Source organism: Mesoplodon mirus, assembly GCF_964341445.2.
Source record: "Mesoplodon mirus genome assembly, chromosome: 3".
NCBI lineage: Eukaryota > Metazoa > Chordata > Mammalia > Artiodactyla > Ziphiidae > Mesoplodon > Mesoplodon mirus.
The window spans coordinates 124,084,723-124,097,666 of NC_138978.1; the positions used below are offsets into that span (position 1 = coordinate 124,084,723).

Sequence of the window (12,944 nt, forward strand, 5' to 3'; positions counted from 1 at the left end):
GTTGATGATGTTGATCCCAATGACCTCACCATCAACCCAATCAGAAAAATGTCCACTAGTAGATGCCGCACACTGTAACCCTCTTCCTCGCCCTGTCTTTAAAAACTTTTCCCTGGGGCTTCCCTGGTGGCGCAGTGGTTGAGAGTCTGCCTGCCGATGCAGGGAACACGGGTTCGTGCCCCAGTCCAGGAAGATCCCACATGCCGCGAAGTGGCTAGACCCATGAGCCATGGTCGCTGAGCCTGTGCGTCCGGAGCCTGTGCTCTGCAACGGGAGAGGCCACAACAGTGAGAGGCCCGTGTACCGCAAAAAAAAAAAAAAAAAAATCACTTTTCCCTGAAAGCCACTGGGAATTCAGGGGCTTTTGAACATTACCTACCCGAACTCTTTGCTGGGCACCTGTAGTAAACACTGCACTTTCCTTCACCACAACACTGTGTCAGTAGATTGGCTATACTGCACACAGGCATATGGACTCAAATTTGGTTTTGTAACACCCTGACATGAGGAGAGAGAAATAAGGCAAGAAGTATCAAAGATGAGTAGAGAAAGAAGGAATAAAAGAGCAGGAAGGAAAATCAGGAATGAGGTAGTAAGGAACAAAGATTTATTAGGGAGGTGAAAAAAAGAGAAGATACTAGAAAAAAGCAAATACAGTTGACACTTGAACAAAGTGGGTTTGAACTGTGCTGGTCCACTTACACGTGGGTTTTTTTTCAATAGTAAATAACACAGTGCTACACAATTAATGGTTCTTTGAATCTGCGACCACAAACACAGAGAAACCACAGATATGGCAAAACTATGGGTACAGATGACAAACTATAAGTTATATGTGGATTTTAGACTGTGCAAAGTGTTGGTCTTCACAACCCACACATTGTTCAGGGATCAACTGTACATTAACAGGAGTTGACCAAGTACCATACAAATCAGGTTTAGCCAAGAACAAGCACAGGGCTTTTATTTCACCCTCTAGCCAGGACAGCTGCCGCCCAACCCAGAGCAAGTGCAGTGGCCTCAGCTGTGGCTGCAGTTCTCCCCTCAGGAAAAAACAGGGCACCTCTTCTCACAGTCTTGCCATGGAGTGTGTGAACAATGTGTATTCCTCTATCATGGGCTCTGTCATGGGCTGACCTTGGCAAATCTGCCGGAGATATTTTCAGTGAAGGATTTGTTTTGGGGTTGTCTGGATATGAAAACAAAATCGCACTGACACAAAATTTTCAACATCTGGATCATCTAATACGGACACAGGTCAATTTCCTGGGACCTTGGAGACCTAATACATATACTATATGATCTAGCACAGAACAAAGGAACACTGATAACATGCTGGGAGCAGAATTAAATTACAAATGAGGACAAGATTTTTCAAGGTTTGATTATAAGATTTGGTACTACCTTCTCACACTAACATGGTAAAGGAAAATGGCAAAATCAAGTCTTTTTACAAGAGGGAGTGTATAAACCTTGGTTGTGATGTTGACTTGGGTTTTTCTGGACCTGCAACCAGTGGTTCAGCTGTCTTTGACTGTGGTGGCTAGCTTGCTGGGTACCAGCCCATGACCTGGGACAGTGCCAAATCAAAGCTGAAAAGGATAGTTTCTGGCCTTACATTTAGGTCTTTAATCCATTTTGAGCTTATTTTTGTGTATGGTGTTAGGGAGTGATCTAATCTCATACTTTTACATGTACCTATCCAGTTTTCCCAGCACCACTTATTGAAGATGCTGTCCTTTCTCCACTGTACATTCCTGCCTCCTTTATCAAAGATAAGGTGACCATATGTCCGTGGGTTTATCTCTGGGCTTTCTGTCCTGTTCCATTGATCTATCTTTCTGTTTTTGTGCCAGTACCATACTGTCTTGATTACTGTAGCTTTGTAGTATAGTCTGAAGTCAGGGAGCCTTATTCCTCCAGCTCCATTTTTCGTTCTCAAGATTGCTTTGGCTATTCGGGGTCTTTTGTGTTTCCATACAAATTGTGAAATTTTTTGTTCTATTTCTGTGAAAAATGCCAGTGGTAGTTTGATAGGGATTGCATTGAATCTGTAGATTGCTTTGGGTAGTAGAGTCATTTTCACAATGTTGATTCTTCCAATCCAAGAACATGGTATATCTCTCCATCTATTTGTATCATCTTTAATTTCTTTCATTAGAGGAAAACACAGGCAGAACATTCTATGACATAAATCACAGCCAGATCTTCTTTGACCCACCTCCTAGAGAAATGGAAATAAAAACAAAAATAAACAAATGGGACCTAATGAAACTTCAAAGCTTTTGCACAGCAAAGGAAACCATAAACAAGACCAAAAGACAACCCTCAGAATGGGAGAAAATATTTGCAAATGAAGCAACTGACAAAGGATTAATCTCCAAAATATACAAGCAGTTCATGCAGCTCAATAGCAAAAAAACAAACAACCCAATCCAAAAATGGGTAGAAGACCTAAATAGACATTTCTCCAAAGAAGATATACAGACTGCCAACAAACACATGAAAGAATGCTCTACATCATTAATCATTAGAGAAATGCAAATCAAAACTACAATGAGATATCATCTCACACCAGTCAGAGTGGCCATCATCAAGAAATCTAGAAACAATAAATGCTGGAGAAGGTGTGGAGAAAAGGGAACACTCTTGCACGGCTGGTGGGAATGTGAATTGGTACAGCCACTATGGAGAACAGTATGGAGGTTCCTTCAAAAACTACAAATAGAGCTACCATATGACCCAGCAATCCCACTACTGGGCATATACCCTGACAAAACCATAATTCAAAAAGAGTCATGTACCAAAATGTTCATTGCAGCTCTATTTACAATAGCCCAGAGATGGAAACAACCTAAGTGTCCATCATCGGATGAATGGATAAAGAAGATGTGGCACATATATACAATGGAATATTACTCAGCCATAAAAAGAAATGAAATTGACTTATTTGTAATGAGGTGGATGGACCTAGAGTCTGTCATACAGAGTGAAGTAAGTCAGAAAGAGAAAGACAAATACCGTATGCTAACACATATATATGGAATTTAAGGGAAAAAAATGTCATGAAGAACCTAGGGGCAAGACAGGAATAAAGACACAGACCTACTAGAGAATAGACTAGAAGATATGGGGAGGGGGAAAAGTAAGCTGTGACAAAGCGAAAGAGTGGCATGGACATATACACTACCAAACCTAAAATAGATAGCTAGTGGGAAGCAGCAGCATAGCACAGGGAGATCAGCTCGGTGCTTTGTGACCACCTAGGGGGTGGGATAGGGAGGGTGGGAGGGAGGAAGACGCAAGAGGGAAGAGATATGGGAACATATGTATATGTATAACTGATTCACTTTGTTATAAAGCAGAAACTAACACACCATTGTAAAGCAATTATACTCCAATAAAGATGTAAAAAAAAAAAAAAAAAAAAGCTGAAAAGGAATAAATTTGCAGTGCCCTACAGGACTGGGGACTTCCAGCTGCATACTATGCCAGTGATTCTGGGGACAGAATTTGGAGGATCAATTTAATCAGAAAGGATGTGAAGATCTTGACACTTGGGTGAATCTTGCTTGGATATTAGGTACCGGCTGCACTCATTTGGGCATTGCAGCTAAATATCAGTTGGATCCCACTGCTTCTGTTTCTGCAAAAGTCAACAATTGTAGTTCACTTGGAATGGGCTACATTCAGCCTCTGTGCCTGGTGTGAAGCTGACACTGTCTGTTCTGGTAAACAGGAAGCACATTACTGCTGGAAGCCATGAACCTGGGCTTTCTCTGGGGTTGGGGGAGAATCCAGCTGTAGAAACTTCTGGGAAGAGATATCAGAAGGTTTGGCCTGAATACATTTCCCCTTTGACAGTAGGCTTCACTCCCCCTCTCCTGACCCCCAGTGATCAAAACAAAAGACCATCTAAACAAGAACTGTATTTTAAATGTGTAGGCAATTTCATGTTAGCTGGCTTCTGCTTAAATTGGTTATCTGTCTAGTTACCAATGCTGCAGTCATGCAGTCACCTTGAATTATTTAAATCTATTTAACTGTTAAATGTACTAACCACCAATAATGAAACTGACCTTTGTGAAAATTGCTTTAAAAAAAAATAGTAAAGACAAAGTCCTCTATCCAGGGTTTCTCAACCACAGCACTACTGACATTTCAGATCACATGATTCTCCATTTGGGGGAGGAGTCCTGTGCAATGGAAGGTGTTTCACAGCACCCCTGGCCTCTATCCAGTAGTACTTCTCCCACCCACACATCACCTACCAGTCATGAAAATGTCTCCAGATATTCCCAAATGTTCTCTGGGGTAGGGTCACCAGAAAAATATTGCAGGAGACACATTTATACTAAAAACATTATTCACTGTTTATCTGAAATTAAAATGTAAGTGGGTCTCCTGTGTTTTTATTTGCTAAATCTGGCTGCCCTACCTGAGAAGAGATACCACCCACCTCCCACCCTATTTGAGAACCACTGCCCTAATCCACAGGAGCAATAAAGAAAAAGTATGGTGATGGGAGGTGGGGAATGTTATGATCAGATGTGCATTTTGAGCAAAACTGTAGAAAGATTGATCTGCTCACAGGCCAGGACTGCTGTCATCAGCTTCCTGTTTCCACAGATGAAACACTGAGACCTCACTGGAACCTTTGGCTCCCCTTTTGAATAAGCAACAGAAGATGGGAGCCCAGACCTTGCCATTCACATCCATCCTTGGGGAGCATGATGTTGTGAATCACAATATGAATAATAAATTTGGCCTTCATCCTGTTTCTGGCAAAGAGCTCCTAAAACACTTAACAATACCTAAGGGATCAGAGAAAAAAAAGGAGGGGTGCCTTCAGTTATATTAACGAAGTTAGAATCAGCCTTGTGATGAGAGGGTTGAAACTTTCAGTCCCACCTACCCTGACCCTCCTGGAGAGAAGTGGCAGGTTTAACCAATTGCCCTGGGCAATGATTTAATCATTCATGCATGTGTAATGAACCCTCTATAAAAATCCAAAGGATAGGGTTTGGAGAGCTTCTGGGTTGGTGAATATGTGGAGATTGGGGGAAAATGCCATGCTCAGAGTGGGCAAGGAAGCTCTGTGCCCTTCAGCCATACTGGCCCCAAGCATCTATTCCATCTGGCTGTTCCTGGGTTATACCCTTTTATAATAAACTGATCACCTAGTAAGTAAAATGTTTCTTTGAGTTCTCTGAGCGACTCTAGCAAATTAATTGAACCCAAGAAAGGATTCATTGGAACCTCCAATCTATAGCCAGTCAGTCAGAAGCACAGGTGACAATCTGGACTTGCAACTGGCATCTGGAGTGAGGGATTCCAGGGGCAGACTTGTAGGACTGAGCCCTTCACATGGGGATCTGACATTGTCTCCTGATAGACTGGGTCAAAATTGAGTTGAGTTGTAGGACATCCAGCTAGCCGTCAGTGAATTTCTTGGTGCTGTGAGAACCCTCCCCAACACACATGTTGGAATTGCTCTAGAATCATTTTAAGGATACTATCCCGACTGTCAAAGCAGGAGGAATAAAAGAAATGGACAGTTGTGACCTCTAATTCTTTTTTCCTACTGAATCTAAATAAGTCACCTTGTCTTCCTTAAGATGTTGATGTTGAGGGCTTTATTTCATTAAACAATAACAGTATGATAGGAAATTTAGCAAGAAAGATTTCCCCCTGCTCTTCAATCTCACTCAGGGTTTCCCTAGAAAGAGGGGCAAACTTGTGTTCTGGGATACCAGAGACCTGAAGTTCCAAACTCAGACCGTCTAAAGTAGAAATCACCAGAATAAGAGGCATTATTTTAAAACATCCCTCCAGGTCTCAGTCAATTTGTAAAAAGAATTCAAAGTAACTTAGGACCACAATGTGATGTAATTTATTATCTTCCTCTCCTTCTTAACATTCTGTTTTTCCATCTCTGAGTATCAGAGCTTAGGAGTTGGGTTCCACGTCTCACACCACACAGCTCTCAGCAGTAGAACAAGAGCACAGCTGCCTCAGTTGTTTCCCGGCTGCAGCTGTAACCACTGTGAGCTCCATATCCATTCCAGTCAAAGGAGGAGAAGTCCCCACACTGCATGGGATTGGCCTCTGGGAAGAATCCTTCTCTGCCGATGCAGTGCTGGGGGGCAGGGGAAAGAGACACAATGAGGGATTGGCTAGGACACCAGTGAACTCTTAATGGTCGAATCCCCTGGAATCTTTGGTCCTCATCCTACTTGGCCTTGACCACGGCCCCACACAAAACCCTCCCTCCAGTGGACTCTGAAATCATGCTCTTTCCTGAATTCCTTTCTACCTTCCTTCATATTTATTCTCAGGCCCCTCAGCTCACCTCTTTTCCTCGATCGATCCCCCAAATGCTATTCCTCACGGCTCTGTCCACACCTCACTCCCCCGATGATGGTTCATCTTCTCCCGTGACTTTTAGCTAGTACCAGCATAATCATATATTGTCAAGATACTCCTAAATGTCGGAGGTCAGCCAGATATTTTCTGTGCTTGAAACTCCATATCCAGCCGCCACTTGGATGTCTCCACCTAAGTATCTCTAGATCTAAAACTCTGCTTGAGCAAAACCAAACTAATTCTCTCTTGCTGCCCTTAAATCTATTCCTCATTTTGTCACCCATCTTAATTGATAGCACCCAGTCACCCAAAACAAAAACCTGAAGTATGTTCAGTCTCCTTCACTTGCCATTCCCCATATTCATTTGGTCATCAAGAACGGTTGATTCCACCATCTATGTATCTGTCCTTGCTCATTCAACTTTATCAAGAACACCCTGGCTCAGGTCCTTATTATTTCACATCTGCACCTTTACATCTGCCTCATGACCTCCCTGCCCTTAATTTCCCTGCTCTTGAATCCATATCCTCCACACTGCTATGTCAAACTTGAGTTTGACACATGTTTGGATTGTCTTCCGAATCACAAACTAGGGGTCCTTCCACAAGGTCACAGATGCCTCATTTTGACTGACAAATGGACAAACTGATAATTAATGGGGGAAGTGAAGATGTTCTTGACTTCAGGGTCACATTTCTCAGACTGACAGGAAGGAAAGGAAGGAAAAGGCCCTGCGGGAATGCCCTTATTCTTATAGCTCTGACTCCATCTTCCTCCTGCCCTTCCAGCTACAAAATTTCCCTCAAAGGCAGTCTCCAGTCACCACCCTTATGGTGCTCTCTTCTACAAGACTGGAAAAACAACAAAAACATAAAGCTTCTACAAGTTAATAAGAATAGTGGAGAATATCTTCATGACCTCAGCATATGGAAATAATTTTTAAACACAGCATAGAAGTACTAATCATATCTGAGAATACAGATAAATTGCACTTCAATACAGGAAATTATGTCCAGTGGTCAAAAGGTACAAACTTTCAGTTATAAAATTAGTCCTGTGGATGTAAAGTACAGACTGGTGACTATAGTTAACAATACTGTATTGTAAATTGAAAAGTTACTAAGAGAGTAGATATTAAAAGTTCTCATCACAAGAAAAAAGAATTTGTAACTATGTGTGGTGGTGGGTGCTGACTAGACTTATTATGGTGATCATTTCACAGTATATAAAAATATAGGGCTTCCCTGGTGGCGCAGTGGTTGAGAGTCCGCCTGCCAATGCAGGGGACACAGGTTCGTGCCCCGGTCCGGGAAGATCCCACATGCTGCGGAGTGGCTGGGCCCGTGGGCCATGGCCGCTGAGCCTGCGCGTCCCGGAGCCTGTGCTCCGCAACGGGAGAGGCCACAACGGTGAGAGGCCCGCGTACCACAAAAAACAAACAAACAAACAAACAAAATATATATATATATATAGAATCATTATGTTATACACCTGAAACTTATATAATGTTATATGTTGATTACATCTCAATTAAAAAATAATAGTAACAATTTAAAAATTATGTCCACAAAATACCAGCAAAAAAGTAAAAATGCAAGTCATGGAGAAACACATCAACGTACTCCATAGGGTGGGTGTGCACACTCACACACACAAACACACCAGGCCGTATATCTTGTCAAAAATCACATGCTCAGGACTTCCCTGGTGGCACAGTGGTTAAGAATCCGCCTGCTAATTCAGGGGACGCGGGTTCGAGCCCTGGCCTGGGAAGATCCCACATGCCACAAAGCAACTAAGCCCGTGCGCCACAACTACTGAGTGTGTGCTCTAGAGCCCGCGAGCCACAACTGCTGAGCCTGCGTGCCACAACTACTGAAGCCCGTGTGCCTAGAGCCTGTGCTCCAAAACAAAGAGAAGCCACCACAATGAGAAGCCCACACACTGCCACAAAGAGTAGCCCCCACTCGCCGCAACTAGAGAAAGCCCCTGCGTGCAGCAACAAAGACCCAACACAGCCAATAAATAAATAAATAAACTCACGTGCTCAGTGTTGCAGCCCGTGACTCTCATCCCAGCACACAGGGCATTGGGCTGCTCTCTCATTATTAAACACCCTGAACTGGACAAATCCTGCAACAAATTCCCCTGGAAAAGAAGAGGCAGAGAAGGGCCAAGTATTCAAAGGAAGAACTGGAAACAGCTTCCCTTTCACCAGCACAGGGATTCCCTACACCAACAGATCAGGTTACAGCTCAACACTCCAAGCTGTGGGGAGAGAGCCCTGCACCTCTGTGGACAGTGGCTGCTACATCCTGACCCTGAACTTGGCTAGAAGAGAACCTCCCTCCATCTGGGGAAAGAGGACCAAGGCATGGGCTCACAAGAGGTCACTTGTCTGCCTAATGCTCATAGGAGAAATTAGACTCCACTGAAAGATCAGCAAGAAGACCTCCAGAGGTCCAGCAGCAATAAGCAATGATCAGATGTGGCCATCTGTTTATGCTGGCACACTTCTCATCCAATTACCATGACTTTATTTGCCCTACCTACCATTAGCTGCTCTCACTGAAATAGTAAATGTAAAAAGTAATGGCTCTTGTTTTCCTACCAAAGACTTAAATTCTGTGGCTTTATTATGCTGAAAAAATATCTTCTTTAAAATAATAGCTATCCATCATAACAAAAATAAATTTTTCTCGCCACTTTGCAAGTTGTTCTCACCTGTGAACATTAGCCTAGTTTTTACTGTTTTAAGAGCCATACAGGATATTGGTTAAGAAGCCTGGGTTTATATCTTATAAATTGGAGAGGATAGTAATTCTAACTTCATAGTGTTCTAACGATGATTAAATGACACAAAACCATGTCAAGTTCCTAGAAAAGAGTTTGGCACATTGTACGTGTTCAACAAATGCTAGCAATTGTTAATTGTTGTTATTTACACTTTCCCCAAGAGTGCAGGGAAGGATTGATGACTGGGCTGTGGAAGCAGATACTCACGATGACCAATTGGTGAGTATTAAGATGCAGTTTTCTCAACATCACCAAAGTCATAGACCACAGGAATAGCTGGGCCATTGTCAGTCTGACAGCTCCCTGATCCGAACTTCACTGGGTATTTCTGCAGGGACCCAAGATACAGGTTGTGTGAGGACAGTAGAGAAGCTGCCACATTGGGAATTTGGGGATTTAGAGCCTTCGGGTGTCAATATGCAGAAATCAGTCTAAATAATAGTGACTCCTTCCCCCCACCACCACCCCATAGCTAGGTTCCTAACTAGCTTCAAGCCCCTTGTCCTTCTCCCACTCTACCCCCTCTCTCCTCCTTCATAGGCCTCATCCCGTGCTCAGCTCAGATTCCTGAGAGAGGTAGCACATGAGTTCACCTGACCCACAGGTGGAAGAAACACCAAGCACAAGCACCTGCTAGTGACACGGAACCCAGAGCAGACTTACTCCTCACCCCAGACATTTGGCTCTCTGTTCACCAAAAGAAGTGTGAACAGCCAGCAGCCCCATACACCTGGTAGAGTCCAAACAGATTGTGTCCCAGATTCGGGAAGAAGCTAGTGTTGGTGCGGTACCTCAGCAGGGAGCTGTTCCTCCAGTGCTGCAGGGGGGACTTGTTGGGCACATGCCACATGCCCAGGTCCTGGGCCTGGATGTCATAGTAACCAGGGTTCTGCAGAGCAACACACACACTGATCCTGAACAGCCCAGGAGGTCCCACTAACCAAAGACCCACACATGCAGTTCTCAGTTGAGCTGAGAGCTCTGGGCTCCTGGGGGGCAGGTGGCAACAGCGCTCTGACCCCTGCCCCCTCCAGCAGACGGTAAGGCCCCACCGCCCAAAAAGACCCGGGGGGAGAAAGTCGTGATTCAAGACATGGACCTTTTTCCTTCTTCTTCTCCGGCCCTACCTCCTCATCCCCATCTCCCACCCTCCCTTCCACATGCTGTGCTCCAGCCACACTCCCCACCCTTTCCCAGCTGGGTGGTCAGTGCCACCAACCTTGTATCACTGGTGGACGCCTCTACAGACCCAAACGTGTTGGCCCAGTTGCCGTCACCCTCTGGGCGGTGTGCCCTGCTGCCCTGCTGACTCGACCAGTGATCACCTACCGTGCATTTCCCAGGAATGTGGTCCTCGTGCACACTGGCCACTAGGGTCCAGCCGCCATCCCCAGAGGTCATGTCACAGAAGGCCTGGTAGATGATGCCATTCTCAGTGTAGAGGAAATACAGGCCATCTGTGGACGGAACCAGCCTAGAGAGCCCGTGTCTGTGAGCACAGGGTCCATCTCAGACTCCAAAACCAGAAACACCCTGGGAAGTCAGAAATGTATCCTAGAGGCTCCCGCACATATCCATTTGTTAGAGTACAATTCTCTATGGGTCATCTATGAACAGGGACACTGACAGCCTTTGTTCCATGCTACATATTCAAAGACTCTGTAGCACTAACATCCTTAGAAGACAGAGATATTAATTCTCAGTGGATCGTGCTTCCTTCTGGCCTGGAGAGGCCAGAAATCAGCAGCCAACCACATCTCAAGTCTACATCAAGATGTAGCCTCTCAACTAAGAGTAAAGGGTAGTCATGGTCTCAGCCCTTTATATAAGATTCAGATTCTCTAAGCGCAGAGTTCCTCCTCATACTCAGCCCCAAAGAGAATAAACTATCTTCTCTGAAAAGGTTTGTATTTGCTTGACAAACCCAATTTACGAGCTGCTTGGCAAACAAACTAAATCTGCAAATGTTTCCTGGCCCTCTTCACATCACCCTGTGGGGATGGGACTCAGGGAACCAGCACAAGAAAATGCTGATCCTCTGGCTACTGCTATGAATGTGAATAATAAATTTCTTTGTCTCACTGTCAGGAGTTTCATATTTTCTGCCAGCATCTATGAAACTGTGGCAGGCTAACTCTTTAGCTTACAAGAAGGGGAAAATCTTAGACTCATCACTGCTCTGGCCACCACCTGTCACCAGGAACACTGCATTCTCTCTGTGTTCAGAAGATCGTGTCTGCTGCACCTGGGTCGGACCAAAAAGTCTCAAAATTCTCACTGGAAATCTCCTTGGCTGTAGCAGGAGTCAGAGCAGACAGGAGTGATGGGCACACTCCTCTTGCTGTCCATGACTGGGGTCCGTTTAGCTTAAAGGTGGCTCAAATGAGAGGATGCTGGGTTGGTTTATAACTCACCACTTGCTTCACCACAACTTTCTTTGATTTCCTTGATGCTTCTAGGCAGGAAAGAAGCACAGGTTTTGCTCTCCCAAAATGTCTCAGGAGAATGGGTCGCTGCTAGAGGATGCAAAGATAATTCTCATTAATAGTCTGGTACTGCTGACAGCAGCCTTTCTGGCCATCAGATCCCAGCCCCTGCCCACTTCACCAGTTCACACTGCGCTATGAGGCCCCAGAGGTCAGGATCCTCTCTGCTATGACTAGCTGACCCACAATCGAGTACAGGCTTAACACTTGCATTCTTCTGCTCAATTAATTAAAAGTGAAAATTATCATTACACCTACTGTGAGGATGGAATCGTGAGGATGGGGACTAAAGAGGGATATTCCCTGGACACAGCTCTGACCACCCAGCTCCCTCTGGGAATCCCCGGGCCAAGGCCATAGCAGTAGGAGTAGCTAGAAGGGAGCACAGTCTTTATCATGGCTCCCTGAGCCTCCTAAGCCACACAGAGGCACAGAGTGCAGCCCCAAGACATGCCTTAGCTTCAGACCAGACCCCAAAGAGGCAAGCAGTCAGCACCCAGGCCAAATCTCAAGTCGGCTGCAAAGTGTGCTTCTCTGCATCTTCATAACTCCCCTCTGGCCCAGGACCTCAGCATCCAGCCCGGCTCTACTGCTTCTGCTCCACTGCACACCTCAGGTGAGCTGAAGAAACTGCGGCTCCTGAGTGACTGACCTGCACTCGGCCCTCTGCTGGCCAAAGAGAGGAACAGCAGGAGGCAGAATCTGGCCCCTGGCCCCTAAGGGGAAAGGAGATGCACAAGGTCAAAGGCTTGTCCATCTTTTCCTTCCATCCTTGCTCTTTGAACTTTCTGAGTAAGGAAACCTCAAATGGAAAGTGATGGGCTTATGAGCATTCTGGAACCTCCTGGAATAGCCCCCACCCCTATCCAATGCTACAAATCCTTAAGGGGCCATGGGCTCCTTTCTCTGAAACTCCCCATCTCTGAGACCAAGACCAGACCTGAGCTGGCATCATGGCTCCCCACACACTCAGATCTTGTCTCAGACTCAGAAACACCTTCCTCACAGCACGGAGAGCTCCCTCCTTCCTTCCTCACAGATGCCAGGAGCTGAGAGTTCCCAGCCAAGTGGAGACTCAGAGCTACCGCCTCTGCAGAGAGTCCTGAGGTGGGTGAAGTGCTGAGCCTTTATGGGGAGAGCAAACCACGAGGGCCCTGCTGAGCCCTGCTCACTTCAGGCTGCAGGTCCCTCCCTCGGGAGTCCTTCCCTTGAAGGTCCCCGGGCCTTGAACCCTGGCAATGAGAAGGAATGTGTGACTGGCTGGAGGGGCAAGGAGCAGTGCTCTTGGTCACACT

General features: G+C 45.4%; 1 protein-coding gene and 1 pseudogene across 2 annotated transcripts; one reads left to right on the top strand and one right to left on the bottom strand.

Moving 5' to 3' along the window:
* Positions 1-1,205: 1,205 nt before the first annotated feature.
* Positions 1,206-5,787, top strand: LOC309799232 (non-selective voltage-gated ion channel VDAC2-like; annotated as a pseudogene). Its single transcript has 3 exons — positions 1,206-1,592; positions 3,432-3,731; positions 5,713-5,787. The product of its transcript is annotated as a non-selective voltage-gated ion channel VDAC2-like (transcript).
* Positions 5,788-5,986: 199 nt separating this feature from the next.
* On the bottom strand, positions 5,987-12,604 carry LOC309799233 (intelectin-1-like; the record flags this gene model as incomplete). The annotated part of the gene is given in 10 exon segments (XM_082612212.1): positions 5,987-6,139; positions 8,411-8,458; positions 8,460-8,515; positions 9,371-9,389; positions 9,393-9,491; positions 9,894-10,052; positions 10,379-10,620; positions 11,578-11,679; positions 12,302-12,365; positions 12,590-12,604. Coding segments are annotated over 10 exon segments (957 nt in total).
* Between the last annotated feature and the right edge of the window lie 340 nt (positions 12,605-12,944).